Source organism: Dendrobates tinctorius, unplaced genomic scaffold (assembly GCF_039654945.1).
Source record: "Dendrobates tinctorius isolate UK_male_01 unplaced genomic scaffold, ASM3965494v1 ptg000138l, whole genome shotgun sequence".
Classification (NCBI taxonomy): domain Eukaryota; kingdom Metazoa; phylum Chordata; class Amphibia; order Anura; family Dendrobatidae; genus Dendrobates; species Dendrobates tinctorius.
The window spans coordinates 23668074-23689487 of NW_027361806.1; the positions used below are offsets into that span (position 1 = coordinate 23668074).

Sequence of the window (21414 nt, forward strand, 5' to 3'; positions counted from 1 at the left end):
TACCATGTAATGCGATGACTCTTTTGGAGAGGAGTCATATTGGATTTCCAGGCGATGTTTCCTACCACAGTCCGTACAGTTCGTGACATCTGCAGACTTAGTTTTGCTACTTTTTCTTATAGTTTTCCAGTGAATTTTATGGGAATGTTTTGGGTCATTTTTATGTTTTTGTTGTACTCTAGGGTTTTCTCTGCTACTTTCTATGGGTTTCTTTGGGTTTTTTGCATGTTTCTTGTTGTGTGTCTTTTGACTTGAGCTACTGCTTTCACTACTACTTTGCTGCTGTTTTCTCCGATCCTTTCTTGGGTTGGCCTCTTGAATACTTTGACTGCTGCTCTCACTACTACTACTGCTGCTCTTTACAGGCTTTCCCTTGCTCTTCTTGGTCCTCTGGACACTATCACTACTTTGAAATTTGCATTTTTCCTCATCACCTTTGCCGTGTTCTTGAGAATGATGACATTTGGACTTATGGTGGCCTTTGTGAGGGCTTTGTTCTTGTTCATCATGTTGACCTTTGGACTGGTCTTCCTTAGGTGTTTTCCAGCAAGTACAATGCTTTTTCTCACCGGTTGATTCTGGATCATCTCCTGCTTGATGAGGGTGGTTTTCGGGGTCATGATGGTCTTCTGTTTCATTTCGAGCTTTATGTTGATGCTTTACGTTTTTTCTCTCATGCGTATCTTTCTGATGATGGCCCTCCTGATCTTCTTTTGCTCGTTGTGACTTATGTGGAGGTATTTGGTCTTCTTCCTCATCATCTTGACCTTCTTTTTCTGCTTTATGGTGATACTGTTGGTCATCTCTGTCCTGCCAGTTCTTCTTTTTGGGTCCCTGATGATCTGCATGATGATGGTCTTCATCTTGGGCATCCTTATGTGGATTCTTGTTTTTACCAGTTTCGCGTTGGTTTTTATGGTCACCCTCATGTGTTCCTGTAATATGTTTTTCATGTTCATGGCTTTGGTGTTGCTTTTTTTGGTCTTCCCTCTCATCAGTTTGGCCTTTTTTCTGGTTACCATGTTGATGCTTACGTTCTTCTCCTTCCTGCCAGTTCTTGCTTTCATGTCCATCATGATGACTCTTATCCTGTGGGTTCCTATGAGGATTCTTGTTTTTTTCATGCTTTTGATCTTTTTGGTGGTTGATCTCATATACTTCTGCTTCATCTTCATGATGTTCATGGCTCCAATGACGCTTCTCATCTTCCACTTGCCCATGTTGCTTCTTGCCATGCTTTTGTTGCTCTTCTGTCCAACACTTGCAATGGACTTCCATTTCCCTTTCTTTTTTCTGATGACCTTTGTGGTCATGGATCTTATCTGTTTCATGATGCCGTCTTGGATTTTGGTGTGGTTTTTGTGATTTATGTTGGCCTTTGTGATGGAGTTTGCTTTGCTGCTTCTTATGTTGTTTATGCTTTGTTTGTCGGTTATGTGTCTTTTCTTGGTTCAGTTCATGACCAGATTTGGCAGATGAAGAAGAATTCATTGAAAACGTGGTAGTATTTCCAGATGAATTATCACTTGTGATGTTCCATGATTCACTCTGGTAGAAATAACGTAGAAAATGTGACATTAGCCATTTCTGCCATTTTACTTCACTTCCCTTATAAACAATACAGTAATATTGTTTAAATCAGCATTTATAAGACCCAACAAATTATAAATTAAGAAACAGAATCAGACAATCAGAGCAAAACACTGCCTCACAGGAAAGGCGCGTCCTGCCAGGTAAGACAAGAAAGAGCCCTGGTTCTCGCTGCAGGGACCAAACCTAAATTTACAGACTCCTTTTAGCTTTCTTGTACTCGCACCTTGAGACAAGACCGTCACTTCAGGACACCAGCTCCAGGGCTGCAGTGAACCTTCAAACGGAGAAGATGCTAGGCTGGGGTACGGTTGAGATCTTGGCTGAGACCTCGTTCATCAGCAGTGGCAACTTTTTTCTAAATGGTGGTGGTGGACGAGGGGTCTGATACTGTGACGGAGTGTTAGGGGGAAGGTATACACTGATGAGCAAAAGGGTAACCATGTTCTGAACTTCTGACTCTCAGACTCCATATCTCACCATTCACTTCTGCTTCCGACATGAGACCGCCATCATTTTATAGACGATCATCTCGGCTGTCTCATACATAAATGGGACTTGCAGCTATTTAGCATGTGATTAGTTATGCACATTCGCCTCATGTCGCTGCATTGTTACTGTTTTGCTCCTGGTGGTTATATAGTCTTTTTCTTCCTGAATATTATAAATTACAACCTGTTCTCACATTCCCTAATAGCTCTGTGTGCTATTAGGCTGATTCCCAAGAGAAAGGTCACTGGTTGGAAGCAAGGAGCAGCCATGAAGAAGATTTCCCAAGAAAAGAGAAACAGCATCATCCGGCTCATCGATAGCGGTCTCCCGGCTAAGAAAATTGCCAAACTGTATCATGTGAGCACCATGAGAGCAGGAGGTATATGAAATGAAGTCCATCCATCCACTCAGAAACCAAGAGGTAGACGTCCAGGCAAAATATCGAAGTCAACAACTCGTCTCCTCACAAGGTCTATCAGTTCTGGACACAAACACGGCAGTGGAGGAGGCTGGTATGCTTCATAATAATGAGATCACAGACGTCCATGAAAGCACTGAGTGAAACACGTTACACAAGTCTGGAATGGTGGCCCGAAAAGTGAAGAAGCCTCAACTTCAACATTGTCATAGGAAGCGTTGGCTCGAGCTTGCAAAAAAGTATGAAAATAGGACAATAGGAGATGTAAATGGGGGGGGGTTTGGAGCGATGACATGAAAGTCAATAGACTGCTCTGATAGGTGCAAATGGGTCTGGAAGGAAAAAGGGGCTAACGGATTGAGAAATTTAAGAAACTGTCAAGTTTGGTGGCGGAAGCCTGATCATGAGGTTGTATCACAGCCAAAGGTGTTGGATACTTGACTGGGATCGATGGTGGTCTCAGTGCTGAGCTATATGTGAGTGTCCTACAAGATGAGTTACTTCGTACACTCGAGCACTATGGGGATGAAAAGGATGACATAGTATTTAAGCAGGACAACGGCCAGAAGCATATGGTGAGATTGGCAAAGAAATGGTTCAATGACAATGCAGTAGAGGTGTTGGGTTGTCCCCACAGTCCCCAGACCTCAACCCAATCCAACACTTGTGGGTAGAGGTGAAGAAACAGCTGTATACAGACCTCAAGTGAGGCGACCAGTGTGCACCAAGTATGGGAATGTGTAGAAGAGACCTGGGATCAGATTTCAGACGAGACATTTTATTCTCATCGAGAGCAGCACAGAAGGATTCAGGTAATGACGAAAGTGTGGGGAAGGTGACTTGACGGACAGACGTGACTGATAGAAGGAGGGGACAGATTGTGCACAAGAGACGGAGATTGACAGGATAGAAGGGTGACAGCTCGGAAAGGTAGATAGGAGAGTGCAGTACCGAGAAATGACTACAAGATGGCAGGGGGGAGTAGTTCAGGACTCAACAACAGCTTATGGCTTGAGAAACACTTAGTCATGGGGGACGGGGAGATAGGAACCCAGGAGGGGAATTCCCGGTGAGCGAGGGGATAAATAGAACAGGATAGGGTTCCAGGCAGGCTAGTCCCGGGAGGAGCTCGGTAGAAGACGGTGGAGAGAGAAGAGCTCGACCAGGGGACGGACAGCAAGGAGACAGTCAGGGGGGTGGCCTTGACCCGACGGACCGCAGGACAGACGAGGCCCCGGGGGTACCGATTGGACGACCTCGGGCAGGTGAAGCGCTGGCGGTAGATTGGTCTAGGACAGCCCCAGCAAAAGATCTGCGAGGGACGTTACTTCGACTGTAGCAAAGGTGCAGGTACCCGGGCCTGGAGACAGAGAACTGTACAGAAGTTGCGGTGCGTGGTTGTGGTCATCAGGAAAACGACGAATAAATCCGGAACTGTTACTATTGAAATCTGTCTCCGCCTCGTCCTTGCATCGCCTGGTGTCTGTGTCATCCGGACAGGGTAAGCAGTGGTCCACCCCCCCAATCCTGGCCCCTACCACAAAAGCAAAAGTGGATTTACAAAATACTTACAAAATAATAGAAATTACAATAGATTTTTAGGAGCAAAACAGTCACAATGCAGTGACATGACGAGAATCTGCAGAGCTAATCATATGCTAAATAGTCGCAAGTCACATTTATGTATGAGATAGCTGAGATGATCATCTATAAGATGATGGTGGTCTCACGATTGATGCAGAAGTGGATAATGAGATATGGAAGTCAGAAAATCAAAACATTGTTACCCTTTTGCTAGTCAGCGTATATCAAAGCAATAGAGAGGAAACCTGACCCGCAGTCCTGCATAGGGACCGAGGCCAAAAAGATTGAAAATGTTGTGCAACTACAGATATTGGAGTACTCTACTTAATGAATCGGCCTCATAGTCTTGGGAAAATAAATTCTCAAATTCATCAAGACTGGTGTTTTTTGTGCACTGCAGTAAGATGCACTGAATTCTTTCTCTTACAGTTTCTGCCATTTGTGTGGTGGAAATGATGAATTTCTCAGTTGTGCTTCCCTTGGCCACTCCAGCTCCAAGCCAAACTCCGTTCATTGATCAAAAAGTTGGCAGAGCTGTCCGGGGCTGTTGCAAAATTAAAAAAAAAAGTTGCAAAAGTTTTGAGAACTTATGAGTTGCACATTTTTTTTTTTTGAAAATTCAAATGTTTTACACGATAATTTTGGCAAAAATTGTTTGAACTATCGTCCTCGTTGTGTCTCTGATTATCACTTTCTCGCCTGAACTGACACGTCTCCCCTAATGTGGTTCCCTTTTTCCAGTCCCTGTCACATTATTTGGTCCTTGTCTCATACTTTTATTTGGTTACTATATTATATTATTTGTCTTGTACATTATGTATCTCCTCTTATTCGAGATTTTTACCCCTCCGTGCTCGCACATCACATCCACTGTTCCTTACCTCCTTCCATGTTTCTTCGTTGCTGCCGAGAATCTTCTTCAGCTTTGAAAGAGCCACGTGGTCCATTGGGTTTTCCATCTCGCGCGTTTCCCCATCAGTTCTCCGTACATTTACTGAACGCACCATTTTCACAGCCGCCCCGGGCCCTGCTTGAAATTCTATTTGTATTTTCTCGACCGAGGCATCCGCGTGTGCTAAAAAAAAAAAAAGCGGAGCACTTACAGGTTTAATTATTGAAGAGCCTGAAATTCAATACGCCTTTGTACGGGTCTGATCGGCGTAAAAGCAAATCTCTTGAAAATAAGGCCCTTCGGTTCTACGTGGCTGCTCGGCATTGTGTACTTTCTTACTCACTAAACTTTGCTGTAATTACTTTGTGACTCGTTATCTCGCATTAAATTGCAGTGTATTAAGCAAATGGATTTATTACTAATTTTGCAGGAGAAGCCTCTTACCGTCAGCGCCTCTTGTTCATAATGGTTCATATATAACGATAAAACATAGGACTGGAGGTAAATCCAGTCTGGTATTATTAATATAAGCTCTGCTCTATCTGGAGATGTCGCAAACATTTTCTTCACACTGGGCAAATGCTGATGCTGTTGCCCTAGCCTCCTGTATAAAGATCAAACCTGAGGAGGCATTGTGGTTTTTTGCTTCCTCCTGGCACTTAATTCCATAAAGCCGCTCCCCTCGTCACACCCCTGCTTAAGTATTGTGGCTCATGGGTGGAGCACGACACAAGGGTTCTTTCTTTTTGTGTCCTGTAAAATAATGAGCCATGAGGCATGATTAGACCTTACACTAGGCCTTACACAGGAGTCCAGATTTCATTTGAGTGCCCTTTTTAAAGACTTTTCACAGAATTGTAATGTCACTTATTGTGAATCCCTCGGAGTAAATGCTGCCATCTCACCAGACGTTACGGACAGGCTCGTGCAAGCGTCCATTATGCTAGGATACAAGTTGCTTTGAGCCCCTTCTACATTTAGTTGAACACTCACTGAATTGCTGAGTTCCTGAATACTTCGTAACACTGTCGTCAACTCTCCGCACTGTATTCCAGTAGTAAGAGCAATTAATCTTGTATGCCAAGAGGCTGCAAGATAGGAACTTGACCATGCGTGAAGAAAGAAGAGGACCCCAGGAATGCCGCGCAGCTGTGCTGACGCTTGTATCCTCCAATGCAGCGTCTCAGCGGGCAAAATAAATAGCTATTGTGCGTGGACCGAAGTAAAGCCCATTCTGCGCCGCCATGTAAATGTGTGCATGTTACAGTTCTGCAGCACAGGACTAGGGTAGGAGGGGGGAAAACTGCCCCTGCACTGAGACTAGGCTGATACCCTATGATGGAGTGGGCAACCCATTCCTTATGAATAGACCCACCAACGATCCTAGGTTAATCTCAAGCGAAGACCTATATATAGAGGGAAGGGGGTCCCTGAAAGATCTAAGGACTGGGTACAAAAACAGGTCACCTCCTAATAGAAAGCAAAGACAAGGCTGCAGAAACAAACCTGAAAACAGAAACTAAGACCAGCAGAACCAGAGGTCCCAGCACCGCACTAATTAAACAGACAGAAGGCAAAGCAAGGCTCCAAGCCAGAACTCTAGCGGATTACCACGGTTGTCCAGCAAGGAATGGGAGACAGGTGCAGGTTAATAAAGGGTGATACAATCACCTGACCCAAGACAAACCCAGCACCAGAGGAAAAAGATCAGCAGCCAGAACACTACAAGAAAATGGCGGATAGTCACAAACTGAGCAGATTCTAACACTGCTGGTCAATACTTTATAGAAGCTATTTTTGATGGAAGAAATCAACTTACACTACTCACAAAAAGTTAGGGATTCTTAATATGACGTCTCTAAACTTCTGGTTACACGTCTACAACTGTTCAATCTTTCAGGACTTTTTGCACAACTTGCTGTTCTCTAACAAGGAGCTTAATGGAAAAATACACAACCGATGTTTGATCCTTGAATTGCCCAATAAATGTCGAAATTGAATTATAATTGGTATTAACAGTCCTCCACATCGCGCTGTTCACACTGTGATGTCATGAGACAAAGACAACACCCAACAATTGATCACCAGGACGTCGCCATTACGAGGCCTCAGGCAGGATGTTCTCAGACCGAAGAGGCCACTGAGCTCAGAGAGTCATCAGCCGGAGATACAGAGACTGGAAGAGTCACAGAAAGGTCGAAAAGTTGACGTCCTCTGCCACATCCCACACTGATGACCGCTTCAACAATGGCCTTCAGAACCGGATGATGAACGCAGGACAACTCCAGGCACAAGTAAGGGAGGTGAGAGGCGCCCAAGTGTCACGTCAGACCATTCAAAACCATTCAGATCAGCGTGGTATGCGGGCTACCTGCAAGGTACCTGACTGCACCACCAGGCACAGGCGCCATCGTCTTCATGGGTCAGGGAGCATCTACGCTGGACGAGGGGCCAGTGGCTTCAGTGCTGGTCACTGAGGAAAGGCGACTCACACTGAGCAGAAATGATGACGCCGATGATGTTGGAGACGTCAAGGAGAGCGCTGTGTGTCAGTCACTAATGTCACCAGAGAAGCCTTTGGTGGTGTTAGTGTGGACAGGTTTGCCTAGTCAATACCGAACTGCCCTACACTGTGTGACGAGCCCCTACTACTGAATATCATCATTAATCCAGTCATTGTGCTTCTGCACACACAACACTGGCCCAATGTCATCTTCATGGACGACCAAGCTCCAGGTCATCAAGGTCTTAACCTTAAGACTGCTGGAGACCGTGGGGGCCTCACATAGAGACTGGGGGACCTCAGATGGAGTATCCGAAACTTTCTTCAGACCTGAATTCCACCGAAAACCTTTGGGATCAGCTGAGTCGCCGGGCAGAGCATCGTAGCTTTGTACCCCAGGTGTCATGTCGGACGCTGTTCACACCACAGCATCCGGCAGGCAGAGGTAGTTCCACCTCCAGCCACTATAGCCTCAGTGGCGCCGGCCTGATCTTCAGGCTCTCGGGGGTTAATCCTGCTGGAGACCAGGTTGGATGGTTAGTCACGCCCACGGTCTTTAAATAGTCATGCTGGCCTATGGGCGTCGCCGATTATAGCTTGTGTTTCATACCAAGTGGTTCCGGTCTGGAGTGGAGGTGTTCAAGAGAGAGAGATTCATATCTGGTGTCGTATGATCCGTCGTTATCCTTTCTCCTTCTCATATTTGTGTTTAGTTGTGCCCTGTTCACATTACTGTTTATTCCTGTGTGTGTGCGGCGCAGTGCAGTTTAAGTTCTCCCTGTCTGTCATTATTTGTGTGGGAGCTTTGGTGGTGGTGACTTCTCACTGGGTGGAGGGTGGAGGGTTAAGTGCAGGGCTGAGCAGGAGATAAGGAAAGGTCGGAGGCTCAGGCATTTGCACCTTCAGCAAAAATCCTGGGTTGAGGGTCAGACAGGGTTTCCCCTAGTAAAGGGACACCACAGGGGCCCCGGGTATTTCAGCCTTAGTTGAACTAAGCTCCCGTGACATTATAATCGGCCCACATTTTTTCAGGAGTCCATGGATCCATTAGATTCCATAACCCGCCAGTTGGCGGCGCTGTCCATACAGGTCTCCGAGTTGAATGGGGCAGTTCAGCAGCAGGGCCTGGTAGTAGCAAAGGTGCAAACGGCATCTGCAGGTATCGGTGCAGAGCCGAAGTTTCCGCTGCCAGAACGATTTTCAGGCGATCGCAGCAAATTTGTCGTATTTCGGGAGGCCTGCAAATTATACTTCCGCATGCGGCCAATATCCTCAGGTAATGAGGCCCAGCGAGTAGGGCTGGTGTTGTCATTACTGAGTGGTGACCCCCAAGCATGGGCATTTTCCTTACCACCTGACTCTGCTACATTTCATTCGGTCGATAATGTTTTTTCTGCCCTCGGGCTCATTTACGATGACCCTGACCGACTGGCTCTAGCGGAATCTAAAATCCGCGCCCTCCGCCAGGGGGAGCGCTTGGCAGAAGACTATTGTTCGGAATTTCGCCGCTGGGCTGTAGACACACAGTGGAATGACCCAGCACTGCGGAGCCAGTTTATTCATGGGGTATCAGGGAGGGTGAAACAAGCCCTCCTGATGTATGAGACTCCGGCATCATTGGAGTCTGCCATGAGTTTGGTGATACGTATTGATCGCCGTTTTCGTCAGGGGGCACAGGAGACGCTACCTCTGGGGGAAAACAGAGGTGCAGGTGTGGTTGGAGTAGATGAGTCCCCTGAACCTATGCAGATTGCTGGCGTGGCACAGGTTCAGCCTCGCGCTCCGGGAGTCCGGAAGTCCGGAGCATGTTTCTACTGTGGTAAAGGTGGTCATTATGTTAACGTTTGCCCGGTACTACCTAAGAGGGTCACACCGGCGGAAAACTGTTAAGCTCAGAGGGTATGGAGGAGACCCAACTGAGCGTATGCATATCCTCCATGATGGTATCTCAATGTATGCTCCCTGCCAAGGTTATTGTCGCCGGCAGAGAGCTACCTATATCAGTGTTTGTGGATAGCGGTTCCGCCACCAATCTCATAGATGAGGAGTTTGCACACACCGCCGGGTTTAAGATTGAAAAACTTCCTCACCCCATACAGGTGGTGACCATTAATGCTGTTCCCCTCCCTCAAGGGGAGATTACTGAGTTTGTGGCAGAGGTGAAACTCCACATTGGGGTCCTACATTCTGAGTCGGTTACATGTAGGGTCCTCCGTAATCTCCCAGCTCAAATGGTCCTGGGTTTTCCATGGCTGTCCAGGCACAACCCGGTAATTGATTGGAAAACTCAGGACATAGTACAATGGAGTGGTTTCTGCCAAGACAATTGCTTGGCCACATGTGTGTCCGCCGTGACGCCCAGCCTGCCGGAGGCTTTGCAGGATTTCGCGGATGTTTTCTCTGAGAAGGGTTGCTCAGAACTGCCTCCACATAGAGCCTATGACTGTGCTATTAGGTTAAAACCCGGGGCCAAATTACCTAAGGCCAGGATGTTTAATATTTCTGGTCCTGAGAGACAAGCTCTGAAAGACTACATCGCGGAGAGTCTGAGCAAAGGTCACATCCGGCCTTCGTCCTCGCCTGTAGCCGCAGGGTTTTTCTTCATTAAGAAGAAAGATGGGGGGTTACGCCCGTGTCTGGATTTCCGAGAGTTAAACCAGATTACTATCCGTGATCCCTACCCAATGCCGTTGATCCCGGATTTGTTCAACCAGGTAGCGGGGGCAAAATGGTTTTCCAAGCTGGACCTCAGGGGGGCGTATAACCTCATAAGGGTCCGTCAGGGGGATGAGTGGAAGACGGCGTTTAACACTCCTGAGGGTCATTTTGAGAGTCTGGTTATGCCGTTTGGGTTGACCACCGCGCCTGCCGTTTTCCAACATTTTATTAATGATGTCTTTGCTCATGTCCTGGGGAGATTTGTGATTGTATACCTGGATGATATCCTCATTTATTCTAGCGATCGGGACACTCATTTGCAGCATGTTAGGCAGGTGTTACAGTTGCTCCGGGAGAACCAGCTCTATGCTAAGCTGGAAAAATGTTTATTTTTTGTCCAGGAGTTGCCCTTTTTGGGATATATTGTGTCCGCAGCTGGTTTTAAAATGGACACCGCTAAGGTGCAAGCGGTGTTGCAATGGGAGAGGCCGGAGAGTCTGAAAGCACTCCAGCGGTTCCTTGGGTTTGCGAATTATTATAGGAAATTTATTAAACACTTTTCGACTGTCGCCAAACCGCTCACGGACATGACAAAAAAGGGTGCCGATCTGGCGAACTGGCCTGAGGTGGCTATACGTGCATTTGAGCGTCTGAAGAATAGTTTTGCTTCAGCCCCCATTCTGGTGCAACCAGACGTGTCTAAACCTTTTGTGGTAGAGGTTGATGCGTCGGAGGTGGGAGTGGGGGCAGTACTGTCTCAAGGCTCGTCCTTGAGCGAGATGCATCCATGCGCCTACTTCTCCAAGAAGTTGTCGCCGGCCGAACGGAATTATGATATCGGCAACAGGGAGTTGTTGGCCATCAAACTGGCTTTTGAGGAATGGCGACACTTCTTGGAGGGGGCGGCTCACCAGGTCACAGTTATCACCGACCATAAGAATCTGCTCTACCTGGAGTCGGCCAAGCGTCTGTCTCCTAGGCAGGCTCGCTGGGCATTGTTTTTTACTCGTTTCAATTTTCTTGTGACGTACCGTCCCGGGGCTAAAAACACCAAGGCGGATGCTTTGTCTAGGTGTTTTCCGGGGGGAGAACCTCGGGAAGAGCCGGTACCCATCCTCCAGAAAGGGGTAGTGGTCTCGGCTCTCACGACTGAGGTAGAGGCGGAGATTGCCGAGGCCCAAGAGGAGGTACCACCAGGACTTCCCGCCAACAAATCATTTGTACCCCTGCATCTTCGGCCTAAGGTGTTGAAGGAACACCACGATTCGGTACTGGCTGGTCACCCAGGGGTGAAGGGCACCTTAGAGCTGGTATCGCGTCGTTTCTGGTGGCCCAAAATCCGGCAGGACGTGGTCTCGTACGTGGCAGCTTGCATCACGTGCGCTAGGGCTAAGTCACCCCGAACCCGTCCTGCTGGCACGCTACAGCCTCTGGGGGTACCCAATAGGCCATGGACAGAAATCTCCATGGATTTTATCACTGACTTGCCAGCCTCGGCAGGGAACACGGTCATCCTGGTGGTGGTTGACCGTTTTTCAAAGATGGCGCATTTTGTGGCGTTGTCCTCTTTGCCCAATGCTAAGACGTTGGCTCAGGTATTTGTGAAGGAGGTGGTCAGACTCCACGGAGTACCGTCTGACATAGTATCTGATAGGGGTACGCAATTTGTGGCGAGGTTTTGGAAAGCTTTTTGCTCAAGGTTGGGGATCAAGTTGTCACATTCATCGGCGTTTCATCCACAGTCTAATGGACAAACTGAGCGCATGAACCAAAATCTAGAACAGTATTTACGATGCTTTGTGTCCGACAACCAGGAGGAGTGGTCTACTTTCCTTCCTCTGGCCGAATTCGCATTAAATAATCACCGCCAAGAGTCATCAGGAGAGTCTCCATTCTTTTGTGTGTACGGTCAACATCCTCAGTTTTGTACCTTACGTCAGGGTGACTCCGGGGGTGTCCCGGAGGAGGATCAGCTAGGAGCCCAATTGTCATCAGTCTGGAGGCGGGTGAAACAGCATTTGTTGAGCATGAGTGCCAGGTACAAACGGGTGGCTGACAGTAGACGCGTGCCAGGTCCGGACCTGTGTGTGGGTGAATGGGTGTGGTTAGCTACGAAGAACATAAAACTCAAAATCCCTTCTTTAAAACTGGGTCCAAGGTTTATTGGGCCTTTTAGGATTTCTGCCATCATTAACCCAGTGGCTTATCGGTTGGAACTTCCCGCAGTGTACAAGATACACAACGTGTTTCACAGGGCTTTATTGAAAAAGGTGGTAGGCTCTGTGGACACAACGCCGATGCCACCTCCAGTCATGGTGGATGGCGAGTTAGAGTTCGAGGTCGCCAAGGTAGTGGACTCTCGAGTAGTACGCCGTACTCTTCAGTATTTGGTGCACTGACGGGGGTATGGTCCAGAGGAGAGGTCTTGGGTTCCAGCCTCAGACATACATGCGGATCGGCTGGTCAGTTCTTTTCACCGTCGTCATCCGGACAAGCCGGGTCCTATGAGTCTTGAGGGCCCTGGGGTCCCTCGTAGAAGACGGGGTACTGTCATGTCGGACGCTGTTCACACCACAGCATCCGGCAGGCAGAGGTAGTTCCACCTCCAGCCACTATAGCCTCAGTGGCGCCGGCCTGATCTTCAGGCTCTCGGGGGTTAATCCTGCTGGAGACCAGGTTGGATGGTTAGTCACGCCCACGGTCTTTAAATAGTCATGCTGGCCTATGGGCGTCGCCGATTATAGCTTGTGTTTCATACCAAGTGGTTCCGGTCTGGAGTGGAGGTGTTCAAGAGAGAGAGATTCATATCTGGTGTCGTATGATCCGTCGTTATCCTTTCTCCTTCTCATATTTGTGTTTAGTTGTGCCCTGTTCACATTACTGTTTATTCCTGTGTGTGTGCGGCGCAGTGCAGTTTAAGTTCTCCCTGTCTGTCATTATTTGTGTGGGAGCTTTGGTGGTGACTTCTCACTGGGTGGAGGGTGGAGGGTTAAGTGCAGGGCTGAGCAGGAGATAAGGAAAGGTCGGAGGCTCAGGCATTTGCACCTTCAGCAAAAATCCTGGGTTGAGGGTCAGACAGGGTTTCCCCTAGTAAAGGGACACCACAGGGGCCCCGGGTATTTCAGCCTTAGTTGAACTAAGCTCCCGTGACACCAGGACGCCCTTCATGAAGAGTGGGGACGCCGTGTCTCGGCAGACAATAACTCCACTTCCGAGCAGCAGGAGACGTTTGTCAGCTGTAATTGATGCTCGAGGCCACAGGACAAGTTATTGAGACACTGACATTTTTCGTTGGGGTATGCCCACCTTCTGTTTCAATAGTGAGAGATCATTTACAAGTGTATCGAATTTGAAATAAATTTCATTTTGTTTATTGATCTCTCTGTATTGGGGCATAAAACAGAAGACACAGATGGGTCCTTCCTCCTCTTTCCTCTGAAGATCATTGGCACAGACAGGCCATTCTTAAAAACTAACCTGTGATTTTTTTATGCTATATGTGTCTGTAAGAATGTATCGAATTGCATCATAATTGGAGTCTGTAGTAGATTTGTGAACAAAGATTGGTCCAGCGAGCCGGGTCAGCAGTCCGGTGAGGCTGAGTCCTGTAAGCCTCCCTCTGCCACCGCCATCCTTGGCACCTCCTCTGATTATTCGGCCCGGTGTGATGTCATGTGCGCAGCGATGATGTATCAGGAGCATACTAATCAGAGGAGGCACGGGGACTGCCGGTAGGTAGAAAAACGTTTGCATGGCTCTGGTCCGACGGCCATGGACTACCAACGTGGCTGCTGCACCAGTTTTTTTGCTCAACTCTAGTTTTTAAGATAATCTGCAGACCGGTAAGTGTGGACACTTTTGTAAGTCTCCCCTGCGATATATCTTCAAGGTTAAGTTGTCGGATTTCTTAACATGTCTGTTTTAATAAATGTTTGCATTCCACATAAAATAACCATTCTGGAGAATCTGTTTAGAACTTTTGCGCTGTCCCTCTGTTATTCTTCCTGGAAACATTTAAATCAACTGGAAACTGTGTATTTCTATTGTCTCTTGTGGATGGCATGTGTCTGTATACATTCTGACGTTGAGCAATGAGTGCCGACAGCGTTACAGCGAGGCACACTCACACTTCCAGGAGGAGTAACAGAGGAACATCCATAGAAAGATGTTCTACACAAGTCCTGCTTATATTCATTCTAATAGATTACCTGGCTTAAACATGAGCTTTAGAGAATGCTCCCCAATTACATGATAGAGGGGGCAGTTTCGGGCATAAGCAGCTGTCGAGCTATTCTTCTCCAAGCAAACCTGGAAGCCAAAATGACTTGTCCGAGCACACATGGAAAAATCCCAGGAGTCCGCCTGTCTGTGCGGCTGATCGGACCAGTAAGCGTTCTCTTTGCCCAGAACTTCGGCAGAAAACTTTCCCTGCGAGTAGATGGAAGAGATGTCATTATCTGCAGGTATCAATGTGGCATTAAATATATTTTGAATGAAACCTGCTACTTTTTTAATGAAATCCTTCTTAAAATCCACGCGGGATCCCCGCCGATACTTTGTGTTTCTGTGTTAGTGAGATCTTTTTTTTTTTTTTTTGCTAAGTGCTTTTCAGTCTCTGGTTCCTCACAAGTCTATTCACTGGTCAACAGCATTTTTGGTGCCAAAGATATTTCATCGAATTTAGGGTATTTTTGGGGTGCTGATTCTGAATATGTCATCAGTTTTGCCAGATTGGCTCAAGTTTTTGAGATTTTTGGTATCTTATTTATAGCACTTGTTGGTAAATGCGACGCATCATCTCATTAATTTCTTTGGATTAGTACTTGAACTGAGCAGTTCTCAATATAGTTTTGTGTTAATTAGTGTTCTAAAAGTTTGTTCATAGCTTGATTTTTGCACTAACTTTATGTTGTTGTCTGTTTTCCAGTGAAAAGCATGAACTCATCATGAAGAAGTTGTCTTAACGATCCAGACTCATTCTGTTACATTTGTGGTGAATATACACTGCCAAAACATAGAAGAAACATAACACACTTCGTAAAAAAAGTGTATTTTGCCTATTTTGGGGTTATGCTTGGGGACCAAGACAAGTTTTGGGCACCACACATAGTGTGCAAAGCATGTATCGAATTATTACGAAAATGGAGCAAAGGACAAAGAAAAAGCTTCAAATTTGGTGTTCCAATGGTGTGGAGAGAGCCAAAAAATCATCATGATGACTGTTATTTATGGTAAACACAGGTACAGGCACATCTTCACAATGAGGGACAGGCCTTCTTGCAGATTCCATGTTACTCCCATTTTCGTTTCTTATGCTTATTGAATCCTTGCACTTGCACTGCACAGAAATAACAGTCATCATGATGATTTTTTGGCTCTCTCCACACCATTGGAACACCAAATTTGAAGCTTTTTCTTTGTCCTTTGCTCCATTTTCGTAATAATTCGATACATGCTTTGCACACTATGTGTGGTGCCCAAAACTTGTCTTGGTCCCCAAGCATAACCCCAAAATAGGCAAAATACACTTTTTTTACGAAGTGTGTTATGTTTCTTCTATGTTTTGGCAGTGTATATTCACCACAAATGTAACAGAATGAGTCTGGATCGTTAAGACAACTTCTTCATGATGAGTTCATGCTTTTCACTGGAAAACAGACAACAACATAAAGTTAGTGCAAAAATCAAGCTATGAACAAACTTTTAGAACACTAATTAACACAAAACTATATTGAGAACTGCTCAGTTCAAGTACTAATCCAAAGAAATTAATGAGATGATGCGTCGCATTTACCAACAAGTGCTATAAATAAGATACCAAAAATCTCAAAAACTTGAGCCAATCTGGCAAAACTGATGACATATTCAGAATCAGCACCCCAAAAATACCCCAAATTCATTAAAATATTTTGGACACCAGAAAAAAAATTTTTTTTCGTTGACCTGTGTTATTATTCCCAGGGGAGAAGTGAAGGTTTTGTTCACGGAGATTGATTGAAAATATGTTCGGAAAAAAAAAAAAAAAAAACTTTTAAGAAACAAACCTTTGTCGGGGCCACACGCGGCCCAAGCCCGTATTAAATCACCACCTACTGCTTCCTCACTGAGTTCTCAAAGTCTGTGTTACATTTCCCCAAACATTCTCCCAAACCACATATCATTTACCTGAAAGTGGAATTCAGATATTGCCTTTAAATAAATCAGCCGCGCTCCGCGGGTTTAACGGGAGAGACTTGCGAATCCCAGCAACTTATTATTTAATAGCTTTTCAATGTTACTTTTAATTTTTCTTAATTTTTCTTTTCAGATTCTAACCTTTTATTTACTTTTTTTTTTTTAGTTTATTTACTTTTCTTTTATTTGATCTCTTTTCTTTGTTTTCACTTTTTTCTTTATTATTAATTTACTATTTGTGCTGAAAACTGGATATTTATTGATTGCACAACACATTTTTCCTATGCGTCAGAGCTCAGTTCTCCATTGATCTTTGTGTCGTTTTCTCCGGACTTTTGATTGTAACTAATTATTGGTGCTTCTAACATCACACCCAGTAGCGTAGCTACCAGGGGGGCAGAGGGGGCGGGGTCCCCGGGCTCTGAGGGGGCCCACCGAGCTACGCTACTGTAACTGTATCGGCATGCATAGCGCGCCCATAGTTACATTCTGCAGCAGAGCAGGGAGAATCGATCTCCCTACTATCTCGCCAAGCTGCTATGGGCCCCTGAGAAGGCGGTGGGGGGCCTCGGTGCCAGTAGTGGGGCCCCACCTCATAGACAGCAATGACGTTACTGCCGGGCTATTCTGTGCGCACAGGACCTGTGATGAGGTCACAGGAGGGGCGGAGTCAGTGGTCACATGATCAGGGGCTTCAGTGGCTGCAGGTCAGCACTCTGCTGTGCTGGTTGTCATGGTGCTGGATGAGGTGAAGTAAGTTTCTGTGTGGGGTCAGGAGGGGTTTACAGGGTGGATGTAGCAGAGCTTTGTGTGTATGAGGTGTACAGAGCGGAGCCGTGTGTGTACGAGGTGTATGGAGCGGAGATATGCATGTATGAGGTGTACAGAGGAGCGGAGCCGTGTGTGTATGGGGTGAGCAGGGCCGTTTGTGTACGGAGTGGAGCCGTGTGTGTACGGGGTGTATGGAGCAGAGCCGTGTGTGTACGGGGTGTACGGAGCAGAGCCGTGTGTGTGCGGCGTGTATGGAGCAGAGCCGTGTGTGCGGGGTGTACGGAGCGGAGCCGTGTGTGCAAGGTGTACAGAGGGGAGCCGTGTGTGTACGGGGTGTATGGAGCAGAGCCGTGTGTGTACGGGGTGTATGGAGCAGAGCCGTGTGTATACGGGGTGTATGGAGCAGAGCCGTGTGTGTACGGGGTGTACGGAGCAGAGCCGTGTGTGCGGGGTGTACGGAGCGGAGCCGTGTGTGCAAGGTGTACGGAGCGGAGCCGTGTGTGTACGGGGTGTATGGAGCAGAGCCGTGTGTGTACGGGGTGTATGGAGCAGAGCCGTGTGTGTACGGGGTGTATGGAGCAGAGCCGTGTGTGTACGGGGTGTATGGAGCAGAGCCGTGTGTGTACGGGGTGTATGGAGCAGAGCCGTGTGTGCGGGGTGTACGGAGCGGAGCCGTGTGTGCAAGGTGTACGGAGCGGAGCCGTGTGTGTACGGGGTGTATGGAGCAGAGCCGTGTGTGTACGGGGTGTATGGAGCAGAGCCGTGTGTGTACGGGGTGTATGGAGCAGAGCCGTGTGTGTACGGGGTGTATGGAGCAGAGCCGTGTGTGTACGGGGTGTACGGAGCAGAGCCGTGTGTGTGCGGCGTGTACGGAGCAGAGCCGTGTGTGCGGCGTGTATGGAGCAGAGCCGTGTGTGCGGGGTGTACGGAGCGGAGCCGTGTGTGCAAGGTGTATGGAGCGGAGCCGCGTGTGTACGGGGTGTGCGGAGCAGAGCTGCGTGTGTACAAGGTGTACGGAGCAGAGCCGCATGTGTACAAGTGCATGGAGCGAGCCAGGTGTGTACAAGGTGTATGGAGTGGAGCCGCGTGTGTACAGCGTGCACGTAGCAGAGGTGCGTGTGTACAAGGTGTACGGAGCAGAGCTGCATGTGTACAAAGTGTATGGAGCAGAGCCGCGTGTGTAAAAGTGGGGTATCAGGTGCAGTAATAGGGACACATACGGCAGCAGCAGCTCAGCATTGGGGTATCAGTAGGATGAGGGGTTTGTGCAGTTTGGGGATACATGGTGATGGAGCTGGAATATGAGAAGTGAAACGTGCCGTTGTTGTATTCTCTGCAGCTGAGTCCTGGCGGGAGGAGTTGCCATGTCGGTCTGGGCCAGATGGAAAAGACGTGAAAAGTGAACGATTCCATCAGAAAGAACGTCAGCGGTAAGACACCAGCTATTACTGTGCAGTAATCACATATGTTTTGTAGGACTGGTATTTACCACTGACCATATGGCGGTAATATCAATATTGGTCTTTATATAGAGATTATTTTCAGTAACAGCGCAGTCATCTCCTACATCCACTATTAGGGTGCGTCACCGAGTTGTAATCAAAGTTACCTGGTTAGGGGCCCACTCAGAAGTTTCGCCCCCCCTGAACCGAAACCCTAGCTACGCCTCTGGTCACAACCAAGGCGAGAAATGGTGGACGGTTGAGGGTATGACCAATGGGCATGAGCAGTGAGCGTGCATGGTATTGTGACTGCATGGGAGTTCTAGGTATACTGGTTCTACTCATAGAGCTGATAGGTCATGCAATGCCCCATGGGAAAAGGCATGTAAATTGGCTCTCCCCCAGAAGTACGAGAACTGTCTCTCTAGTGCCCCCCTGTTTGCAGATTGATGTCTGTCCCTTTTGGAGGAGACTTTGGTTTGGTTAATACTCCCGGTTTGCCAGGCTACTTAAAGAGTACAACATTCACATACGGAGTAGCGATATCTACCCATAGATAGCACCAGAGAGACATTGCTTCTACCTTCTGGTGGAGAGCTAGTTTGCATGCTGTATTGGAAGTAGGGACCACAACAGCTTTATATGTAACTTCCATAGACGATCTGTCTACATGCTTGACCTGCTCTCAAGGTAAATCCGTCTCACTGGGAAAATACAGGTCAGTTGGGGTCCAGCAGAGGTTTACTGTCCAGCTTAGAGGGGTTACCTATCCCACAGTTGTCGAACTTAGAGGGGTTACCTATCCCACAGTTGTCAATACCTGGAATACGACTTTAAATGTTTTGCCCAATCCGGTCCTCTAACACCATTTCCTGTAAACCAATGGAGCTTCTTAGAGAGAACAAGTTCCTATATTCAACGGAAAATGGGATAATCCCCCTATTATTACTATCTTCTATCTCACAGACCAGATACATTGTAGCAAAGCCTCTAAATTTAAACTTTTGAATTTCCATTCGCTGACAACAGGTGGAAATCTTAAAAATGGTGCAGAACTGGAACTCAAAGTTTGTAAGAGGGTCCTGAATAACCCCCCTAGAGTGAGATTCCTTATTGGCCACACCCACTGCCTCTAAGCCACACCTTCCCAGAAAGAGCAAAATTGAATGTCATCGGCCAAAGCATTGAAGGCGCCATTAATGTTGAAATAATTACAAATCTGTTTCTTTTTATGGACTGATTATTCTATTCTTATTTTTTTTTACTCGTTTCCCATTAACCCTTTATTCATCTTGTAGAGAAATATAACTATATAATAAGCGGAATTTATTGAACTTTTCTCCTTTTTAGTTTGATATGAAAATCTGTATTTCCCTGATAAAAAGATCTGGTCTTTACAGGTGATTTATTTCCATTAAAAGTTATAATTAAAAAGGGAGAGCTAAAGATAAGATATAGAAAGACGCATATAGAGATCCTTATGGGTATGACAGCATATACGTCTTTTTATATCTTGACTTTATCTGTACTATTTTAATTGTAACTTTTATTTTAAATACATTTCCTTCTTTTTTGCAAATCACCTGTGAAGTCTGGATGTTTGCAAGGAAATACAGATTTCCATAAGTGGTGGAGAATGCGGGCACATAAGTAATCTTATAAATATTATAATTATAATAGCTGTATTATTATTCTCCTATCAAGCAGCCATGAGAACGTTCCTCATATTTAATTGTTATATATGTCCAAGTATAAAAAAAGTTTTGTTTTTTTTTAGCAGAAGGCTTATTACATAATCTTTTTGCAGCAGAAAGTTCCCTCGGCAATTAGCCAATCGCAGGAAGCCCCAGCGATAACTGTAACTAACTTAGGAGCAAGTGTTCAAATCCATTGCAGCGCCACCACTGGAGGAATAAAGCATTACACTTTTTCCATTAGAATCAATGGGATGTGTAAAATAATGCTGAGATTTCCAGAACAAGACGTAGCTGTAAATGTCCTGATCTGAACAAGTCCTGCAAAAAAATAACCAAGCGCTCATGTGGGTTTTTCAACTGAATAATAAAGCAAAAGTTATAGGTTAGGAAAAAAAACAAAAAGTGCAAAAACGAAAATGGACTCTGCGTGAAGGGGTTAAAGGGCTATTTCCATCTTAGGCTAGTTTCACACTTGCTTTTTTTTGCAGCGCGTTTTTCCCGCAAAAAAACGCATTGAAAAAACGCATACAAAAGCATACAACTGCTGCGTTTTTTTCAAGCATTTTTATGAGCATGCATGAAAAAAACGCAGCGTTTTTATGCGTTTGTATGCGTTTTTAGTGCGTTTTTACCGCGTTTGCGTTTTTTTCCAACATTAGGTGGCCCCTCACACTAACCCAAACCATGACTTTACTAACCCTAACCCTGACCCTAACCCTAACCATGACTTTACTAACCCTAACCCTGACCCTAACCCTAACCCTGACCCTAACCCTAACCCTGACCCTGACCCTAACCCTTAACCAAACCATACTTAACCCTAACCCAAACCCTAAACCCTAACTAACCCTAACCCTAACCCTGACCCTAACCCTAACCCTGACCCTAACCCTTAACCAAACCATACTTAACCCTAACCCAAACCCTAAACCCTAACTAACCCTAACCCTAACCCTGACCCTAACCCTAACCCTAACCCTAACCCTGACCCTAACCCTAACCCTTAACCAAACCCTAACTAACCTTAACCCTAACCCTAACCCTGACCCTAACCCTTAACCAAACCATACTTAACCCTAACCCTGACCCTAACCCTAACCCTGACCCTAACCCTTAACCAAACCATACTTAACCCTAACCCTGACCCTAACCCTTAACCAAACCATACTTAACCCTAACCCAAACCCTAACTA

The 21414-nt window shown here is 46.5% G+C and overlaps 1 protein-coding gene across 2 annotated transcripts in view; it reads right to left on the minus strand.

Annotated features, from left to right (window-relative positions):
* LOC141048820 (vitellogenin-1-like) overlaps positions 1 to 21414 on the minus strand; it is a 132762-nt gene that overhangs the window by 45976 nt on the left and 65372 nt on the right. For both annotated transcript variants that reach the window (XM_073544865.1, XM_073544864.1), the window contains exons 21-23: positions 14346 to 14565; positions 4966 to 5159; positions 4 to 1548 (exon numbers count right to left, since the gene is read on the minus strand). In XM_073544865.1, coding sequence (XP_073400966.1) covers positions 4 to 1548; positions 4966 to 5159; positions 14346 to 14565 — 1959 coding nt within the window. The remainder of the gene's footprint in view (positions 1 to 3; positions 1549 to 4965; positions 5160 to 14345; positions 14566 to 21414) is intronic.